A 22,704-nucleotide genomic window follows, 5' to 3' on the forward strand; every position below is an offset into this window, starting at 1 on the left:
ATGTAAATGCAGACCATTATTTTCAATGTACTTGTGAAGATAAAGAATATCTTGCGTATAGATCATGAAAAAAAAACAAAAAAAAACAGAAAATCAAGTTGCAGGTCAGTCTTTATATACACACACACACATACAAGCTAGATTTTTTACGCTTGTATGCGCATTCACACAAATGATATACAGCTGCCAGGAATGTCTGATGCTCATACATCAATAGAGTGTGCAAGAGGCCTTAAATATAGTCTATTTGCAGTTGAAAATAAGAAGTTCTCTACATGTTCAGTATTAATAAATTATTATAATATTATAATAATAATAATAATAATGACCCTGCTTGGTCACAAGAATGACTATAATATTATATATAAATAAGACCCTGCTTGGTCACAAGAATTACTTAAATCATGCACCTACCTCAAATATTATATTTGACATTTTAAACTATGATAACACAAAAAAAAAAAAAAAAAAAAGACAACCTTTTTTGAAGCATCTCTTTTACACACAAAAATTTTACAAGATGGAGAAAGGTTCACGAAAAGATAAGAAAACACTCCCAGAACCCAGGGACAGCCACGTAGAGACTGTGTACTGCCACGCGCTTTAAAAACATAACATAAAGGCAGCCACAGACCTCTCTGGATAGCAGCCACATTTCCAAGTCCCAGGCACAGGAGACCAGTGCACACAGGGCAGCAGGAAATCCACCGAGGAAGCTTTAGCAGAGTTCCCAGAGCAGATGTTTTACCAGGTTAATTTAAGCACTGACAGAGCAAAGCACTTCTGAGAAAAATACATCACGTGACTAAGCTAGGTATTACTTCACACAGCTCCCTATATATCTGTGTTAATACTAATCACCTCATTGACTGTGTATAATGATCTAGAAATATTGTCAGGAAGACAGTCCAAGCAAGTTAAGGGAAAGCAGACAAAAATGAAAGAACATTAAAATAGGAGAAAGAAAACGAACAGGAGAAATATATGAAGTCATAAGAAAATATATCGTTAGAGAGCAAGAAAGATGGGTCTAAATTGCAAAAGAGTAAGCAGGATAACGAAAGATAATCTTACGCGACATGTGAAGCACTCTGCCAGATATCTGAACACAAATTCATAAGGCTTGTCTGAGATGGGTGGAGTTCCAGCTGTAATTAGCATTAGCTTTCCTCATAAATTCCCCAGGCCTGAGTTGTCTTCTGAGGCCACTTTAACAAGACTTGTTATGCGTGGCTCTGCTCCACCCAGTAAAGTCATGTCAAAGCTGGGGACTAGCAATTGTAGTATCACAATTATTATTTCCACTAAATGGTCATATTCACTCAATCTTACTTTGTTCTGTTTAAAGTGTAAGGCTGGCCATACATTATACAATTTTTCTTTAGATTTACCAAAACCATATAATATGGGTGGTCAAACAAACACTTTTACTTTACAATGTGTGAGGCAGGCCTTTGCACTAGAGTTGAAGGTAAATCTAAAAAGGTAATTGAACAAGAAAATTGTATAATGTATGGCCAAGCTTAAACGCACCTTTACAGAAAATCTGTAAGTTGATCTTAAATCAGATCCCCTCCCCATCCCACCCGTTCCCGCTATACTAGACTGCCGTAATCCCCCGCTGTCAGACACCAAAAAGCCGTTTCCAGGGTTTTGAAACCCCCATGGCCCAATCTAAGTGTATTGCTTAGCCAGTACAGATTACAAGAATTCTAACTGGCCAGCACCGTCACATAGATGGCGCTGACCAATCAGAAGCCATACAGTCAGCACTGCGAGTAGAGGAGAGAAAGCCACCGGAGTTTGAAATCCCTGGACTGGTAAAACAGTGTGAGTGTGTGTTAGAAATCGTGGCAATCTGGTACAGTGAGACCAAGTAGGATGGGGAGGGGACCCAGTGTAAGGTCACCTTAAAGATTTTCTGTAAAAGGAACTTATACATTGAAGGAATGTTAGAAGATCCAACCCCCCCCCTTTAAAAAATAAAAAACAATGGTTGTGCACAAAGCAGCCCCGATCCTCCTTTTCTTGGTTCCCCTACCAATGCTCTGGGCAGAGTGCGTACCACCTCACTCATACACCCAACCTCCCACCCACGTCACCCCTTTCTGTTGAAATCTACCACCCACCTCATCCACAATCCCCACCCGCCATAGTACCTGTTGCCCAAATATTTACACACCCCAAACTACACAGCCTCCCACCTCAAAGTGCCTTCCACCCACTTCTCCCTCTCAAAATATCTTCCACCCAGTCTCATATCAACCCCTCCCCTACACTACAGCACCTGCCACCTCCCAAAACTCCCACTACTGGGAGGTGAGACTGAAGAGCAACGGCATTTTACGTTTCCCTGCAGACCCTTGATATACACATTTCAACAGAATGACAGCATCACTAAAAGCCAAAGCAATGAACAAGGTGAGCAGAAGGTGGTGAAAAAAAAGAAAGAAAGAAAAAAAAAAAAACAAAAAAAAAACAAAACAGTAAGGAAAAAAATAAATAAATCTGTAAAATCTTCAACTTACAGTCTTTCGTTCTCGCTTTGGAGGAATTGCCTGGTTTATCATGACTTGGGCTCCGGGAACCCCTGGAGGAAACTGCTGCTGGGCAGGATAATATGCTCCTGCTAAATAAAAGCAGAAAGTCACCCCCAAGGCAAAAAAATAAATAAATAGAAAAAAAAATAAATCCCGCACACAATCTTCTAAAGCAATTTTCTTATTTGGGAGCAAAATAAATGTCCCTGCTTAATCTTAAGACACGTACAACTCTTAAAACCCCCATCTACCGCCACTCTCTAAACTAAAGACATCTAAATCTGGTTATTAAGTCCTCGGATACTTGCATACTTTTTGCAGTTCTAAACTTAACAGAGCAGTGAAGAAAGTGAAGGGTGTTTTTCAAGTAAAGTGACCGTCTATTCCAAAATCCAGGCCTGCATGCAACCCTTAAAAGGCTGGGAGTTCAGACATAACTGATCTGGTATACAATTGCAAAAACCAACTTTAATAAGATTACCTCCACACCATTTCCTTTTCTGAACCCAAAACCCCTTAATCCACAGTTAAAACTTACAGGATGACTCTGCAAATCACCGCTGCCCCCACTCCTACCGAGCTTCTTTGCTATATCACAGCTACACTGAACTAAATATAGTCAAGTCCTGATCATATAAACATCGTGAAGGGGGAGGTGTGGAGAGCAACTAGAAGGATTGTACAGTTACAGTATCTGACAAAAAAAAAAAAAAAAAAAAAAAAAAAGCGGCTAGCCCTCACAAACTATACCCCAAAGATTAAATGCATAATGGCTAAGGAATTACATTAATGACTATGTACTAGTTAAAAAAAGAACAAACAAAAAACAAAAACACAAAAATCACCACACATGGTCTCACTCACCATATGTGCCAAACTCAGAGGGACTAGCACTAGGAAAAAAGCCAGCAGTGCCAGGTTGCACGGGGTACTGCTGTGTGGGCATAACGTAAGAGCGACCCTGCAAATGAAACAGATGCAATATAAAACGTTCTTTAAGTGAGGAGGAACTAAATCTAGCCAATAACCTTATTTTGTGTGTTGCTGCTACTTACCTGTCCACCTTGTATATAGTAGCCCTGGGAAGGATAGGATAACTGTGAGGGAATCATCATCACTTGAGAACCAGCAGGATAAACATGGGCAGGAGGCACTGCACGAGCCGAAGAAGAACTCTGGACTCTGGTAGCGTTGCTAGGAGGTTGGGTCCTGCTCTGGTAATAATGCTGGGAGGATGACAATTAGTAAAAATTAAAAAACACAAAACTCTACAAACTATAAAATTAGCTGTACAATTTAAATGCTCGTACCAAACCCGAGACCGTTACTAAAATTGTATATGAATGATGGTACACCAATCTGCTCTTACTCCTAGACAGCTGAACCAATATTAAGGGAAGTCAGGGGGGAAACAGTACTACCATTTCAGATAATGCCAGTGTCCAATGACCTGAAGCCTGCATATAACCATATGAATATAATCCTGTATGAGATTTAGATATTATTCACACACATATACACCTATACGTATATCCTTCAGTCCCTTTTTTGTGCTGTATGTATACACACACATTCAATTTGTGTATGTTTTTTTCCTATTTCTTTCTGGCACCAACAGGAGGAACGATTACTAAAGTTCAGAAGACACAAGAATAGAAGTCACAGTTGTTGATAGTAGCTAAAGGCAAGGCATCACCAAAAAGGAGGAAAATGTGTCCATCAACACAGCCTGGCTTATTTTATAAAAGCATAAAGCAGCATGCAAGGTGCTGTATTCCAATGAGGATTCACATGGACCGTGGAAAACAGTCATTGGTTTATGTATTACTACAGTTTGGTAAAAAAAGGTTTGGCCCTATGAAGAGCTTTAATCATTTGAAAAGGCTCCTGGCACCTTGAACTACCCACTGCAATGGAAAGGTGAGAAAAATCATAGCTCTAAGGCCCCTTTCACACGGATGGACCGATCGGGTCTGCCTGTCAGTTTTTCAGGTGGACCTGATCAGACTATCTATTGCTCTCTATGGAGCAATGGATGTCAGCGGGCACATATGTCTATTGACACCCGCCGACATTTGATCCGATCCTGTTCGCTAAAAGCAGATGGATAGGGATCCGTTCCTCACCCATCTGGTGGGTCGAATGGAAATGGACAGACGGTCAGTTTCCATCCGACAGCCCATAGAGGACAGCAGGCTGTATCCATGTCTGCTCTATATCAGCGGAGCAGACATGAGCCCGTCAACCGCCTGCTCAGCATGGATCAGGGGAGAGATCCCCTGCTAAGCAGGCGGATCTACTGGCGGACTCCGCCAGTGTGAAAGGGACCTAAATAGTAAGCTTAAAGTGGATTTTCAGGCTAATACTAAAACTGCTCCCGCCCCCTTCTGACGCCTATACTAACTATTCTGTGGAAGATCCATCTATATATTTACCTATTTTCAGGCAGCTCAAGTCCGGTCATGCGATTGGCTCTCTTATGTCAACTAGTTGCAGCTTCAGGGGAGAGGGAGCACCGGCAATGGGTTTCCCCGTAGTAGGTCAATGGGCGACATCACTGCTCAGTCATTCCAGCCATCTCCTCTTCCCTGCAGTTGACATGAGATCACATGAAAAGGACCAGCCTGAAAATATTTAAAGTAGAAGTTCATCCTAACACCAAAATCTCTAAATCTACAGACATCCACGATCTAAGACTAACCTATCTAGCCCTGTAAAGAAGAAATAGCTATACATACCTTTTTTGAAGCCAGTCTGGTCTCCAGTGGCAGAAGCTCTGCAGAGACAGCCGACAACTGCTGAGAAATGAATGGGAAGTGACGTCACCCATAGACTTACAAAGGGGCTTCTGTTGTCTGCTCTCTCGTCTGCCCGCGCCTCCACAGAGAAGCTGCCGTTGACAAAACAGGACCGGCTTCAAAAAAGGTATGTATAGCTATTTCTTCTTTCTTACACTAGTTAGTATGCATGTTAAAAGGAGGGTGGGATCAGTTTTCTGTGGGGATTTCTGTATAAGCTGATAAAGATTTTTTTCCATTTGGAAACATGCCAAAACATGGACTGCCACAGAGGTTTCAAAAAAATGCTGGGTGTCGCAAAGCCAGAAAAAAAAAAAAAATAATCATTTCAATTTGATAGTGTCACTTCCTGCACGACTCCGCACTAAGGCCACAGACATCCAAACTACTAGCAAGGTGTCTGCAACGACGCACTACACATCTTTCATGACAGGTCACCTTTATCCCATGTGGCCTGTATTGCCATACTACATAGCAATACATATTTTCCACTTCTGACCAGCAATTAATGTATAGTAAAACAATGTGAAGGGTTACCTGAATTGATCTGAATCCTGCCTGTTAGAAGCAGCAGAAACAAGAAGTAGAGAGTGGAAGGAGACAAACGTGAAAAATTACACAAGAGGGGGTCATCAATATAGACGAATAAATGAGCAAGAATGTAGTCTTGTTAATAGAACATATGGCGCCAGAACAGAAAATTCTCAATTAACAGCTCAGTGGAAGGGTCAGAATTACACACATTGTAAAGCCAATAGGTGTAAGGACACATCATAACATCAACATTTTTATCACAATACAATTCTACGGAGTTGGGAAAACTACTAATATAGTAGGGAAAAATTTGCCATTTAATACATCCCAAACAGGTTTCCGCTTTGAATTCTAGTCTCCTTACCCTTTCCTCTTTCCAAGCAGGGAAGCAAAAAATGCCAATTTCAGGCCAGAAATTTCCAGCAATAAAAACCGAGACGCTAAACTCAAAATTATATATAATCTGTAAATTAAGGCGACTTTCAGAAATAAGTGTTAATAGTTTATATTTATCAATAGCAAAATGGAAAGTAAATGAACAGGAGAAATGCAAATCAACCACCTTTACCTAGCAATTATTTTAGGTACATTTGCACAGTTTTTAAAAGGAACTCAGCAGGTAGGTTGTTCCAAACATCTTGGAGAACTAACCACATATATTCTAGGCTGCCTCAAATTCTTTTGTCTTAGTGTAATCCCATACAGACTTGATGTTGAGATCAGGGCTCTGTGGGGTCCAAACCATGACTTCCAGAGACTCCTTGCTCTTTACACAGAAGATAGTTCTTAATGACATTGGCTGTAAGTTTAGGGTCGTTGTCCTGCTGCACAACAAATTTAGGACCAATCACACACCTCACCTCAAATTTATTCTGCAGGAGGACAACAACCTTTAAAAACATACAGCCAATGTCATTAAGAACTATCTTCAGTGTAAAAAACAAGGAGTCCTGGAAGTGATGGTTTGCCCCCCCCCCCACAGAGCCCTGAATGCAACATAAGGTCTGTCTGGGATTACATGGGGAGAGACAGAAGAATTTGAGGGAGCCTACAATATGTTTACAACAACCTACCTGCTGAGTTTTCAAAAACCTTGTCCAAATGTATCTAGAATTGATGCTGTTTAGAAGGCAAAGGGTGGTCACTCCAAAATGTCCATTTTGTTAATGGATAAAAATAAACGATTAACACTTCTAAAAGCATTCTTCGATCTTAAAACAGCATTTCCCGAAAGCTTGAACAAAAAAAATACAGGCAGTCTGCCCAAGTTTTATCACAACATGGGCATAACTATAAACAAAGTAACATTTCGTTCTTAGATAAAAATGCATGAACTTGTAGATGAGGGAAGTTTAACCACTTAAAGACTAAACCTTTTTCTGACACTTGCTGCATACAATTGAAATCAATATTTATTGCTAGAAAAATTACTTACTTAGAGGACCCCCCCCCTCCCCCCCTGTACATACAATACATATATACATACACTCATAAAATATTATTTTTGGCAGAGACCCTACAGCAGTGGTCATCAACCCTGTCCTCAGGGCCCACTAACAGGCCAGGTTTGCAAGATAACTGAAATACATCACAGGTGATATAATTTGCTGCTCAGTGATTGCAGTATTCTAGTCTGCATCTCCCCAAGGTAATACATAATACCTGGCCTGATAGTGGGCCCTGAGGACAGGGTTGATGACCACTGTCCTACAGAAAACATCGGTGGCTGTTGAAATATTTTATGTCACACTGTATTTGTGCAGCGGTCTTTAAAGAATTAAAAACACAGTACAGTTAGCCCAATTTTTTTGTATAATGTGAAAGATGTTACACCGCGAGAATCATGATCTTTATTATAAGCAAAAAATTGTGATTCTCATTTCAGCCAAAATCGTGCAATTCTAAAATATAGATAGAAGAGATAGAAATATTATATAGATATATCTATGTCACATACTGATACATCTAGCACATACTGTAGCTATAAAGATTGCCTCAAATTATTAGAATCTGCCAACAAAGGTCTAATTCTTAGGAAAATAAAAACTACCTTAGAAGCTAGAAAAATGAACACTGGTGAAGTCTAAAAATCTACACAGTAAATGAAATGAGATCAAGTATTTCGAAAGAACTCACTTTGTGCAGAAAGTCATTTTATAAAAGAGCATGATAAAAGTACATTTAGCACAACCATTTGTTGGTTTACGTTGGTTAGAATCCATGGGGACCATATACATTACACATTCAGATGGTCATAGTGTGTATTGCTAACCATACTAATTTATACACTCATGCAGCTCAATCATGTGTAGGAAACCAGCAATTTTTTCAGGTGTGGGTTTTTACACCACACACACACACACACACACACACACACACACACTACTAAATTTTCTTAATTATACAATCACTGCAAAATCACCACACTTCATACCCATACAATATTTTTGTTTCCACCCTCAAGAAACAAAACAAAAACACACAAACCCTGGTAGAATTTAGCTACCCACTTTATCTTTCCCTTTCTTTTTTCTATCAGTTTTGCATAGATTTGATCTTTTAAAATTTAAAATGACCATTCCACATTTCTAAAAATATTTTAAACCTATACTCATATGAATGACAAAGTTCTTCCATAAAACAAATATATTCTACTCTCAAGCCATCTTTGATTGATGGACTCTCCTGCAAACACCAAAACCTTGGTACAAGTCCCTTTGCTGCATTCCAAAATATTCTAAACACAAACAAATACAGGTATTTTAATTATCTTATGGCAAATGCTTTAGATCTCCTACCTGTCGGGGCTGAGACTGCGTATTCATTTGTGGGGTCTGTGGAGGTCCAAAAACCACAGGGGCCGTAGGTGTGGGGAATTGCTGAGAATAAAAAAGCAAAAAGTAATTAGTAAACATCAATGAACCATCTGAGGATCTGAAGTCAAAAGTATCACAACTAAGAGAGCCATCAACCAATGAACTAACACATGTGCCGTTCATTGGGTATTCCGCCCATGTCCAAACACACTGCCCGAAATAAGTAAAACATTTGAAGAGTCTGCCATTTAATCCACAGGGAGTGTCTAACCTGCAGCAGTATTTATAACATTCAAATACAAAAAAGGAATTTGACTTGCCTGTAGAGTACAGGACACAGGGTTGATATTCATAGACCCCAAGCTATAGGCTGGTAACTTCAGGTGATTGACATTGGAAAAGCTTTGAGAGCATGCTCTCCTGAGCATCCCTCCATAACCCTACCCCACTCAGTGATTCAGAAAGAACTTGTGGTGAAAAGATACTCCCAAAAAGGTTAGTTACTTCTAAAGGGATGCAGACCCTGCAACTTTTCTCATTTGAATACTGTAAGTGCATCAGCTGATTAATTGTGAAAAAAACACTCTCAGATTCACTCAGCAGATTGACTTAAACTGCTTTTTCATCAGAGTAAAAAAAAAAAAAAAAAAAAAAAAAGTGGGAATCTGCAACTCCTTAAGAGTACTTAAAGTGATTGTAAAGCTTCAAATATTAAAAAACACAAAAAAAAAAAACAACAAATAAACAAACATGTCATACTTACCTCCACTGTGTAGTTCGTTTTGCACAAAGTGGCTCCGATCGTCCATTTCTGGGGTCTCCCGGCAGCCCTCACGGCTCCTCCCCACATCAGATAACCCCCTCGGAGAGGGGGTTACCATGAGGGTGCGCTCCCCGCGTCATTGGATTTGATCGACAGCAATGGCTGCACTGCTATCAATCTATCCAATCAAGTGTCGAGAACCCCGGGCAAAAGGACAATGCGTCCTTGCCGTTAGATATTACAGGGCACAGGTAAGTAAAACTGGGGATGGTGGGTTGGGGGCCAGTAAAACTGGGGAGGGGGGGCTGGGGGCATTAAGGGGAAAAAAAAAACACTAGTGTTTACAACCCCTTTAAGTTCTGGTCAAGCCCTGGTTGTAGAAAGGCCAAAATGTGAGGCACATGAGTATTTTCTGGGATTTAAGTGCCTGCGCTCAAACCAGAAAGAGAAAAATTATTTCCAGGCATGTTGGCAGCAGACCGAGAAGCAGAATGCAACAGGGGACAGTTTGAAGTAGCAGGTCTGACCAGTTTGGATGTGGCCAGGGTTCATCTCCTAGAAATCTGAGTATGTCTATCAGGTTCCAGTCAGGGCCAGGTTTGATGCAATGAAAAAAAAAATAATCACTATTTTGAGGAGCAGTTGGAGGAAAATTTGCACTGGAGCAAAGGCATAGATTAGCCTAAACTAAGTTCAAGGAATTCCATTCAAGGAGCATCCATTGCCAATGCTACCTGCTGTTGAACCTGGAGTGCCCCATCTGACATACAGTTATAGGCCTAAGATGTTGGGGCTCATTCTCCTTGGTTCAGGTGGTAATTCACCTTCCAATTGTCCACTCCCAGGATGAGGACATCAGAGGTCACTGGACAGGGTTCCTCCGTCCATAAGATGATCAGGAATGCTGCAAGACTGCACGACTCCTGGTGTTCCTTGATGATGGATGTAGGCCAAAGCTGTTGGATTTTCTGATTGCACCCTGTTAGGGTGTTCCTGAAGAGGATGTGTTAGGCCTCATGCACACGAGACGCTGTTAAACTTGCGTTCAGAGGCAGTTGGACACTTTTTTCAACTGCCCCTGAACCAATTTAATGTTATCCTATGTGTCCATGTATACAGTCTCGTTTTTAGGCAATTGCCTTTTAACCTCGTTTTTCCAGAAGCAAAAAAATGGGTTCAGACGCAAAAGTTTTCCACGTTTCAAAACGCAGCTAAACGCTGGTACCACATTTAGCGGCGTTTGCGTTTATAAGTGTTTTTAAAGGAACATTTTACGACCCGACTTGAGGGCCCCATATCTTGGGGCCACTTGGTGCTAGGAACCCCACATTTAGTGTACAAACACAGTGGAACTAGCACTACAACATATCCAAATTTGGGGTTCCTAGCACCAAGTGGCCCCGAGATATGGGGCCCCAAATTCGGGTCACAAAATGTCATTCTCTGCTGCAGAAAAGTGCTTGACATTTTGCAACCCGAATTTGGGGCCCCATATCTCGGGGCCACTTAGTGCTAGGAACCCCAAATTTTGAGTGCCAACACAGTTTGACTAACAATATAACATATCCAAATTTGTGGTCCCTAGCACCAAGTGGCCTTGAGATATGGTGCCCCAAATTCAGGTCGGAAAATGTTATTCTCTGCTGCAGAAGTGCTTGACATTTTGCGACCCGACTTTGGGGCCCATTTGGATATGTTGTAGTACTAGTTCCACTGTGTTAGCACACCAAATTTGGGGTTCCTAGCACCAAGTGGCCCCAAAGTTGGGTTGCAAAATGTCATTCTCTGCTCTGCAGACGCTTCTAGATGCAAACTCGGTAAACCGCGGCATGCAAACGCGGCAAAACGGGTGTTTCTAAACGTCTGTTTCAGCTTTTAAAAACATGTTCAGCAGAGTTTGCACCGGCGTCTCGTGTGCATGAGGCCTTAAATGCTGCAGAGGCATTTTTATTTGTCTGAGTGCCTTTGAAAAGCACAAAAGCTTTGCCAGTGTCCAACCACCTGAAGGTACCAGTCTATATTCCAGGGTTTATGAATATCACCTTAGTCCAGCACTGTTAGATCAAGATTATGTGATTCTGTGTATATCATGGACATCAGGATAATGGTTTGCTAGGTCCCTGGTGCATAGCTAAAAGGCCACTAAATAAGCCCCACCCCGCTTCTAGCCAAGGACAAAATATATAATATATACTGCAATCAGAATTTCTTTAGCTTCACATATAATGGGGAGGGTTAGAAATGCCGTTTGGCTATTACTGCTGTCAGGTTTTCCACTGCAAAGACCTACCCCTCCAATCCTGGCTTGTCACCAGAATGTGAAGAGCTCTCCAATGAAAACACACAAACTAAACAAAAAAAACAAAAAAAAAAAAAAAAAAAAAAACCCCACACACTTTTTTGGTTGCGTTTGGAAATGTAAAAAATGGATATATATATATACACCTGTGGGAGTCCAGGGGAAGGGGCAGTAGGGGGTCCTCCTATAGGCTGAGTAGCTTTGCTCATCTCATGTGCTGCTGCATAGGGTCCCCCGTAAGGTCTATTAAGACAAAATATACACATATTTAACGTCAAACATTAAAGCCCGCGGTTGTATTAAAACAAATGACACCATGGCTTTTTAAAGGCATTGGGAAATCCCCCCAAGTGTAAGCCCCTAGTCGCCACCAAAAGCACAACTTGGCTATTCAGTGATCGGGACACCTGAATCACAAAGTGTCCTAAAATGAAGATATTGATTATAGTTTCAGGTTGAAAATTTGGTCCTCCCTCTTTATGCACCAAACTTATTAGCCGAGCAACTGCCCATCATAGCGATAGGCAAATAGAGCAGAGCATAATGTTGAAGGAGATGGGGCCCAGTTCTCGACCTGAAAGCATAACACATTTTTGAATTCTGAACCACACTTACAGTATTACAACCTTCGTTTAGCTCATCCTGCTACAATGTTGGAAATAAAACTTTAACCATGCAAAACAGCAGTGCCATGAAGTTTACTGCATGTGCTTTGATACTGGTTCACAAGGAATATAAAAAAGGGTAAAAATATGCACATTACACACAAACAGGGAATAAAGTACAATATATTTCTATGAACTGCAGCCGAATGTTGCCCTAAAGTATCCCTGAGAATATCTGTGGCAACTCTGTTTTTTGGACTGTGTAGGAGGTATACAAAGTTTAAAATAGTCAGTATCAAACAAAAGTGATCCAAAGTACACATGAAAACTGGTCAATATCAAATTTCACACACAGGAGGCTGTGGGCATTATCATGCATCTGCAGGGTGGGAGATGTTTGGTCAGCAAAGGGGGGGGGGGGGGGTTGTGTGTTCTAGGGAATTGTAGTGCTGAGAATGCCTACCGATAAGATATGACCTCCCAGCAGTTACCCCTAAAGCGTATGTACGTAAACCCTCACATATACCCAGTGAAGTGAACAGCCTCAGATGATACACAGGGGTGAAACAAATCTCCCTACATGAGTTTTGCATGTATATCTGCTGTCTTAAAGCGGGGTTCCACCCAAATTTTGAACATTATCTCTATGCATTCTCTTCCTTGCCTAGATGCTGACATGCTGTGTAAAAAAATTTAAATTGCCGTAATTACCTTTTTTTTTCTAATCTTCTTAGCACTACCTGGTTTTCCTCCCATGGGAGTAGGCGTGTTTCTAGCTCCCACAGTCCCCTGGGAGCTAGTCTCAGGCTTCCCAGCATGCATTGTGCAACAGCGTCATCACAACATCTCAGTGAATGCTGGGAGCACAGCATTCACCGCATCCAGGAAATACATGCTTGTGGGCTTCAAATGCCCACAATGAAGATGGAAACTGCCTTCAGTGAATTTTATAAGTTATTCTTTACAACGAAATCGGACACAGGCGGACTTATTACACAGAACATGTCAGTAGATAATGAGAAGAAAAGTTTGTGAATGAACTCCAAAAAAAAAAAAAAAAAAAAAAAAGATAGATAGGTGGACCCCCGCTTTAAGCATTACATACGCTTTAGAAAGTGCACATTGTGTTAGGGATTTTCTCTTCCTGTTCAGCACTGCAGTGAAGCCTGGGCATACAGCCAAGACAGTTGATTGGAAGAAAGGCACACACCGCCTTTCCTCATAGGTAGAAACTTTCAGAACTGTTGAATAGTTCAGCTTTCTGCTAATTTATAGCATCATCCCAACACAAAACTCTGGCTGGTTTTATCTCAGTTGAAGGAGAACTTGTCAGGAGTTATCAGGCTGATAACAGAAGAATGGGGCAGGAGATGCTACAGGACATAGTGCTTTGAAGAGAGATAAAACACTGCAGATATGTGCCCAGCTCAAATTTCATGAATTGGGTTTACATCCACTTTAAGGAATTTTACAAGCCTGGTGTCCTTCTTGCTACAGTTAAATAAAAAAAATAAAGTCATGTTGGGACATACTCCAGAGAAAGAGAGCGAGGTTTTGGAGTAAATATGGGTCATGCCCGAAGGTGAGCTTTAAAGTGGTTTTAAAGGCTCAAGGTTTTCTTTACCTTTATGCACCCCCCCCCCCTTCCAAATCTCAGCTGTGCTCCCTCTCGATCCAGCAATGCGCACAATAGCTGAGCTTACCCCGGGTCTCTCATTCCTCATTGGCTGAGACAGCAGCGGGAGTCTTTGGCTCCTGCTAGTCGATCACAGGAAGGAAGCCAATAAAAGAGGGGGGGGGGATGGACGACGGCTGTGTGTCTTATGAACGCATAGAGCGGGGCTGGGGATTGAGCATGCACCAGTGCCCCCCGAGCAAGCGGCACGCTATTGTGGCCACTGGCTGAAGAGGAGGAGCTAGGAGCCCCGGCAGGGGACCCGAAAAGAGAAGGATTGGGGCTGCTCTGTGCAAAACCACTGCACAGAGCAGGCGTGTATAACATGTTTGTTGTTTTTTAAATGAACCTGTGTCACTTTAAAAAGTCTAACTTAGGTAAAACACAATATAATATGATACACACACATATACACATTGAAGAGGTATTAAAACACCTAAGAACTCCTCCTGCCCCCCCCCCAACAATGTACATCCTTCTTACACAGGTTAGGAAGGGGCAGGAGCATTTTTAAAATTAGGTTTACCTTGAATTAGAATTTCAGGGAAGTGAACACAAATAAGGAGAGGGAAGGATAACCAGCTATACTGCAGAGGGTGGCTGGGAACATATACAGCTGCTTACACATTGTGAGTATATCCAAACACACACACACAGGAGGAAACATTCCACAAACGTACAGTAAACCTGCAAGTCTTATACGAAAGCTTAAAATGGCACCTTCCCAGATGAGGTTAGGACTGTAGCACTATACATCACCACTGTTGACAACATCCTCTGGAAGCCTGCTTGTTAAAAGTCAAAACCAAACGGGTTTGGGGGTACGTTTTAATGTAAGCATTTAGGCTTCATTCACATGAGGTGGTGCGTTCTCCATATGCCCTGATCACACAATACAGGTGCATTGTGTAAAAATTACCACTCACCGAATGCATTTTTGCCACCATTTGATGATTAAGCTGACATAAACAGGCAACTGTGACAGTCACCAATCACATCATGCCCTGAATGTAATCATTTTGGGAAACTTTTAAATCTGTTTAGTTCCGCTTTGAGGCAGAACTAAAAGGAAAAAAAATACTTACCTTTGTTCCAACGGTCCAAAGACTGCAAGGTCCCTCGCTGGTCCTGGCATTTTCTCCTGGGCTTCCTCCAGGTGCTGGTCATTGGTCAGTGTAAGATGTCACTCTCACGCATGCGCAGGACTGCATTCATCCTGGTGCACAGACAATGTGCTGGAATGTACACGGAGTTGAGGTTGTGCAGTTCACAGAAGGCTTGGAAAGTTGATATTGTTCAAGGCACAAGGAAATTACAAGGATGCTCGATTTCTATCAGGATCAAAATATATTTTTTTGTAATTGCAGAAAATGTATTTCAATGTGGTGGCTGCTTTGACTTTCTATTTTCAGGCTAAGCACTGATGAGCTACAATATATTAAAGTGGTATTAAACCCAAACCCAACAATGTATTCTATTGCAGCGTATCAATCATTACATGTGGTTGCTGCATACATTTTTATTTCTTTGGCTTTTTCCCCTGATGATCTGGCTTGTAACATGCCTCCTCTGTATTAGTGGGACAAATCTGGAAGAATGAGCACAGGAGACACAGCAGCAGTGTCAGTCTGGATGTGTATGGGGGGGTTAATGTATTTAACAGATTTAAATAAATATACTAACAAACTGAAGCCAGCTGCAGCTCACACTTTAAAATAGAGCTGCACGATCGTTAAGAATCGAGAGCCTGCTTTTCACCCCTCATACACTTAAAGAGGAAGTAAACCCTGATGGGTTTTACTTCCTCTTTTTTTCCCCTGCAAAGTAAAAGCATAATGGGCCTAGTATACATCGCATACTAAGCCCATTATGTTGCACTTAGCTGCAAACAAAGCTCGCGATGTCCCCGTTGGTGACTGCATCCATCTTCACCCCTCTTCCTTCCGGGGCCGTAGACTCTGGCTCAGTGAGCCGCGTGATGTCACTCCCATGCATGAGTCACGGCACGGGCCCTTTAGACATTGGGCCCTTTTTTTCAGCGTGCATGCGCGGATGACGCCAACGCAAACATATATGGTAAATATTGCGCAGGTTTAGGAGATATTTCCAGTACCTAAAAAGGGAAACTAATGTAGCTATCAGATCTAAGAACTGGTAAGCTGCAATATAATAATGGTTTGCTTTTGTGTGTAATACAACTAAGTTTTTCTTCTTTGGCTTATAGGCACTTTAAGAAAAAAAAAATATACAGTGAAGCATAATGAATTAATGTATGCATTCTTGATGCCCTGTATAGAAATGTATAAAGAAAGAGAAAGAGTAATTTTACAAAAGCACTCCAATACAAAATAAACACCCTGGGAAAAGCGTACAATTCACATACAATGTGCATGCTACACTAGTATTTTACAACTCAAATAACCTACAGTTCTAGATGAGCTCCAGGCCACGAGTTCACGCCCACTATTCAAAGTGTAATCAAAGTTCCACTCTGCATATCTTCTGTTACCTGCTGCTAACACACACAAAGGAATTTGAGGACTGGGCCATTAACCCTGTGTCCAAACAAGGAATGGTGGTGACAACTTCGTTAGGGGAACAAAAGCTGCTGATTAACAAAGAATTCAAAGCCGTATCTAACAACTGTAAGCATATGTAAAGAGCAGGAACCACAAGCTTCAAATCAGATGCTATACCATTTATATATCAATACAGAACATTCCATATAAACATACATGTTCTATCACAATTCTGTTCAAGAAAGGCACCTCTGAAATCACACACAAAATCAAAAATAAAAACCAAATGCAGACCTTCTGAAGAGCTTCTAACTGCTGCTAAAAGCTGGCACAAAAAACACTATAAGCATTTCTTATATATGGACCTGACCTGAATGTAGACGTATTGTAGGGCTATGGGCCCATCCACACAGGTACAATGTGGTCAGTATTCCCCCATAGCACCAAGCTGCAAAAACCTAAAGAAAAAAAAAAAAAAAAAAAAATTTCCACCACCATTTTGCATGCCTAACACATAAAATGGACCAGTGATGCACCGAAATTTCGGCGGCAGAAACATATTGGCTGAAAATGGCATTTTCTGCATTTTGCCGATAAGAGGAAAAAAAAGTGCCGTTTACCATGCTTAGTGTATTTTTCATTGGTAGGTCATGTGACTCAAAAACCGCATCAAAAAATGTAATACGGGTGTGCTGATGCTTTTTCAATGCATTTTAACGGGGAGGTGAATTTTTGGTGCGTTTTTTTTAACTGACCAAAAATGCAGCAAGATTTTTTTTTAACACCGCAACGGAAGCACAAGGGACCATGTGAAGGCATACATAAGAATTTAAAGGGATGCATTTTTCATTAAATTCATGATATTAATCACTTTAAGACCAGGCCTTTTTTCCGACATTTGTTGCTTACTAGTTAAAATAAGTAAAGTTACCAATTTTTTTGTATAAATGTGAAAGATGTTACGCTGAGTAAAAAGAAACCTAACATGTCATGCTTTAAAATTGTGTACGCTCATAGAATGGTGGCAAACTGCGGTACCTAAAAAATCTCCATAGGCAACGCTTTAAATTTTTTTACAGGTTACCTGTTTAGAGTTACAGAGGAGGTCTTGCGCTACAATTATTGCTCTTGCTCTAACAATCGCAGTGATACCTCACTTGTGTGGTTTGAACACGGTTTACATATACAGGCGGGATGTAAACATCCCTTGCAATAGAAATAAGCATGACAGGTTCTCTTTGTTGAGAGATCTGTGATCAAGAAGACCCCTGATCTTACACCTTGGGGGGGAACTGGCCGCTAGCTGTAAATAAAGAAAGATACTGGGGTTATGGCCGCTAACTGTAAATAAAGATACCAGGGTTATGGCCGCTAGCTGCTGCCATAACCTCAGTATTTAATGCCAAAGTAATGACGTATATTTACAGTGAGGTAGGCGGCAAGTGTTTATTTAAAAAGTCAAATATAATACAAATATATAAAAATATATTTTTTAAAAATTGACATTTTTGGTTTTGGCCAACTGCATCCTAAATTTTCAGTACCAAAAATTGTGAACCTCTAAAATGGACATTGCCCTGCAATTGGAATGAAAGGTTTGCACTAAATACCAGGTTCACACGCATGCCAGTCACACACACCTACCCTGACCTGCAGGCATTCATTCTTAAATGGTACCCCCACGCATCAGGAAAAGTGGTGCATTTTAAGGTGCAGCAAACTGCAATACGCCACGGCACAATGCTGTTCGTGTGGCCACATTTTGAGATAAAAGAAAAAAAACAAAAACACGAAGTCGGGCACCTTGTTCCCTATGGGTACAGCAGCCCCGTTCATAAGAATGGGCTGCTGTGCCCACACAAACGCGGCATGCAGGATCCGCATATGTTTGAACCTAGATGGGTCCTGCATGCCAAGTATTGTCGCTTCATTTGAATGGGCTGCTAAACCTGAGGGGAAAAGTCCCCATCTCTGTTTTTCAAAGCACAGCCGCACAGAACTGCATGGGGCAAAATAAATAAATAAATCACTGCGGTTTCCCAAAGCATGGGGGAGCCAGTAAGTATTAATGGCACCCCTTTGCATCTGCTAAAGAGCAGTGCATTTTGCCTGCGGGCTGGGGAATGTGCAATAAGCATTCGTTTCCTGACCCACATATCTATGAAGAGACAGATCTTTCTTTTTGCTTTCCGCCAGAAAAGTCCTGTCTAAATTTCATTATGGTGTGCATGAGAGCCAGGCTATAAAACATCTTTATCCGGAAAGCAAAGAATACAGATGTATTCAGAGAGTGCTCCATGCACACAATGCATCCAGTCCAAGAAAAAAAAAAAAAAAAAAAAAAAAAAATCACACACATGAAAAACAATTAGCATAGATCTCTCCCTTAATTTACACCTGATATGCTAATCTTATGCGTTTTCCCAAGACTTGCACTGGAGACAGGGATGCAAAGAGGTAAACAATGCATTCTAATGCAAAGGTAAGGGTAAAATAACAGGACCACTTGCTAAACACTTGAACAGGAGGGGGTCTGAACTTTAATCAAGGAAGGATCACAGAAGAGAAATCCATTGTTCAGTTAGATAATAAAACTCACCTAAACATACATATGGTAATACAGCATTTGTTTAGAATGACCAGCTGCGGCATTGTTAAATGAAACACATGTTAACACACACAGTTGATTAAAAAAGTCATTTAAACAAAACCGAATAAATCTCACCTTGAACATTGCAGACTCTTAACAGGAATTTCCCATTTGCACATTCTTCTGATGTACATTATACACAGCATATGCTTACCAATCTTGTTTACATACCATTCTATTAATGCTGCATTACCAAAAATGAACACGCCACCACATCCAATCAAAAAAGACTAAAGCCCCACACATACTATGGGCAGGAAGAGCAAGCAACCAAATGAATTCTTAAGATTTATTAAACTATGCTATAGCAACCATTAATTTTAGCTATGGTTTATTAGGAGCTAAAAAAGGAGCTTTATCTGTGGTGCACCATCACTTGTTGTGTAGCTTTGTCTGAATTTACAGCACATCTCCATGCCCTACCCTTCACCTTAGCATGTACACACATTTTTAATGTTGAGGACTTGAATATTACAAAGGCATGCAGAACACCCACGTCCCTAAATAAAATATCTTGATGTCATGAAATTGTTGCCACCACATGTGAACAGATCCAGCAAATTTTTGGAGAACTGCTCACCCGCAAAAGCCAAACAAAAATCCCGATATAACAATTCTCTAGCTCCCTACAGCAACTCCTCCAGCCAACCTGGCTATTACAGGTTTTGCAACTACGATTTATTAAAAAAAAAAAAAAAAGAAAAGAAAAAAAAGCCCAGCATGAATTAGGCCCTGTCCCTCCTTTGTTTAAAATTGCTAAAAGAAAGATATGAATCTTAGAGTAGAACTATAGATAAAACTTTCCTCCCCCCATTTTGAATAGAATAAAGAGGGTTATAACCCCTTCTAGATTTTTTTTGCCATCTGTCCCCCCATTGCAGAGATTTTCCTTCACTTCCTGTCCCAAGGCCAAACAGGAAGTGAGAGGAAATCCCTGCAAATTAGGGGAATCTTTTGGGGACACCCAGGTCACCAGAACTAGAGCCCCCATTGGTAGTGCTCTTCTATGACTTTTCTGGGGACAACCCAAACTTTGGGATTTTCTTTTACTTTTAGTGACAATGGTAAACAGGACAAAGAGGGTGAATCTCCTTAATGAGGGCACAGACAGCAGTAAAAACTGGAAAAAAAGACCAGAAGATGGAAGCACCGACAGCCCAGCTCTGGATGGTATCATTTGATAGGGGAGTGTGCCATATTGTTATGCATACCAATATATTATGGATATCAGCTGCTGGAGGGGCCCATTTAAAAAATGGAGTTTAATTCAGCTTAAAGCTCAAATGCCCACTGCAGAGCGATCCAGTGTGGATTGTTCTTCAGAGGTCACAGCAAGTGTAAATGAGCCCCAAGTGACACTTTTGCTGGACAGCTTGGTCTGTTCAAGGGTGTTAAAAAAAACACACCACAGATTACTGGCCGGATCACTAGGTGTAATTAAAAGGGGGAAAAACCTAAAAAGAAAAAACAAATGCAGCCATCACATCAAAGTATTGGTAGACTGCAGAACTGCCCTGAAGTGACATGCATCCCCCTGCAAAAAAAAAAAGGAGCTCAGTGAGATATTGTCAGCTTCCTTATTCAAACACAGGTTTATCCCACTTAGAGGTGGACTTAATAAAATTGCTAACAGAAAACAGCACTATTAGGACAGACAACAAAATGCAAAAACCAAGGCTGGCCATACATTATACAAGTTTCCTTTAGATTTATCAATACCATATAACATGAAGTCACCCCTTAATCCTTTCAATTTGTACGCAATCTGGCAAGCTCTTGCACTACATGAAAAGGTGCAGGCACCTAGTGCATTACCAATACATTAGAGCGATAAAAATTGCTGCAAATAGATACTCACAAAATTGCAACTAGTAAAAGCCAATACACCACAAGATTCCATACAGTGTGGGAGCATGTACTCCAACGCACCAACTTGACACCAAATTATGGTTTGATTGGAGTACATGCTTCTGCACTGTATGGCATCTTGTGGTCCATTGGCTTGTAACCATCGCATTTTTGTGAGTATCTATTTGCAGCGATTTCTATCACTCTAATAAATGTTTTGGTGCGTGCATCTTCCTGTTCATTTTTTGTAGCTGCACTTCGGATTACCCCGAATGTGGATGGTTCATCCGCCATGCATCTGGGATTTGAAAATATATTCTATAAAATTTTTTTTTTCATCCAATCTGTGGAGCACCTAATAGTGCTGGAAGTGACCCTTGCACTGCGCATAGCTGAAGGTAAATCTAAAGAAAATTGTATAGTGTATGGCCAGCTTAAAAGCTCCATTCAAATTTGTGAATGGGGCTCTTCGTTACATGTGAGAGACCCAGCAGGGGTTCCCAGTAATTAGCTGCAAGCACAAGGCCCGCTGAAAGCAAAAGGAAGCTGACCACTCCTGCAGCTATTCGTGGCACATCTAAACATGCCAATTCTTACATGTGATGGCTGCATTTGTTTTCTTAGTTAGGCTCTTTTATTTTCACTAAGTGATTCAGCCAGTAAGTCTTGATTTTCAACACAACAAGCTGTCCTGCAGATGAAGCAGAGGCTTGAGACAAACCATTCAACACTGACATGGGTGCTTAAAATGATCAGCTTTTATTCATGCAAAACTTTTCCCCAAAAGGAACAAAAAACTGTTGGTGTAACTGCTTATAAACATGTTAGCTGGAATTTAGATTCAATTTGTCAGTGTATCTAAACTCCAGTCCGCAAGGCACCCCAACAGGTCATGTTTTCAGGTTTTCCCTCAGATCAAAACAGCTGTGGTATAATTACTAAGGCAGTGAAACTAATCAAATCACCTGAGCAAAAAAAAAAAAAAAATGGAAAGCCTGAACACATGACCTGTTGGGGGTGCCTTGAGGACTGGAGTTAAGAAACCCCGTTCTAAACCTGCTAGTACATCTAATACTCCCTCCTCCCAGACTGACAATGCTGATGTCCAAATCTGCCCCTGTGCTCCTTCAACCAGATTGTAGGCACTCTAATACAAGAGGTGTATTACTGACCAGTTTATTAGGTGAAAAAAGCCTAAAGAAACCTAATGCAGCCATCCCATCTAATGATTGGTAAGCTGCAATACATAACATTTGTTTTTGTGTGTAATACTGCTTTAAGAATTTACATGTACTTTGTCTTATTCCGTGTAGTCACTATACAACCGATTTGGAAGGTAACCGTGCTCCCGCTTCATAAAATCACCACAAGTATGGAAGTAAAGGCAAAGTTTACAGCTGCAAAAAAAGCAGATTGGCAATTCATGTCCTGTGCTAGCACTGGGATGAAATACACATAATAGCATTAAAGCAGCCCTACAGGCAAACAGAACTAAAAACATCCTTATATGTATGAAAATGTAGTGAAATGGTTTCTGTAATCTTCTCACAGTCTCCTGTACAGCAAAAATCCAGCTGCACAGTGTTGCCAAATAGGTGTTAATGAGCTAGCAGGGGGAGGGAAGCATTTAGGCAGCTCTCAGCAGGAAAGCAAAAGG

General features: G+C 40.9%; 1 protein-coding gene across 5 annotated transcripts in view; it reads right to left on the reverse strand.

Moving 5' to 3' along the window:
* The window catches only part of EIF4G1 (eukaryotic translation initiation factor 4 gamma 1), a 92,113-nt gene that overhangs the window by 31,385 nt on the left and 38,024 nt on the right, over window positions 1-22,704 (reverse strand). For 2 of the 5 annotated variants that reach the window (XM_073626616.1, XM_073626613.1), the window contains 6 exons: window positions 11,897-11,993; window positions 8,671-8,751; window positions 5,876-5,896; window positions 3,596-3,766; window positions 3,405-3,501; window positions 2,529-2,629 (listed from right to left, as the gene is read on the reverse strand). In XM_073626616.1, coding sequence (XP_073482717.1) covers window positions 2,529-2,629; window positions 3,405-3,501; window positions 3,596-3,766; window positions 5,876-5,896; window positions 8,671-8,751; window positions 11,897-11,959 — 534 coding nt within the window. In that variant the 5' untranslated portion in view covers window positions 11,960-11,993. The remainder of the gene's footprint in view (window positions 1-2,528; window positions 2,630-3,404; window positions 3,502-3,595; window positions 3,767-5,875; window positions 5,897-8,670; window positions 8,752-11,896; window positions 11,994-22,704) is intronic. The other 3 variants (XM_073626614.1, XM_073626615.1, XM_073626617.1) reach the window with 3 other exon arrangements.

The sequence above is a fragment of the Aquarana catesbeiana genome, linkage group LG04 (genome assembly GCF_042186555.1).
Source record: "Aquarana catesbeiana isolate 2022-GZ linkage group LG04, ASM4218655v1, whole genome shotgun sequence".
NCBI lineage: Eukaryota > Metazoa > Chordata > Amphibia > Anura > Ranidae > Aquarana > Aquarana catesbeiana.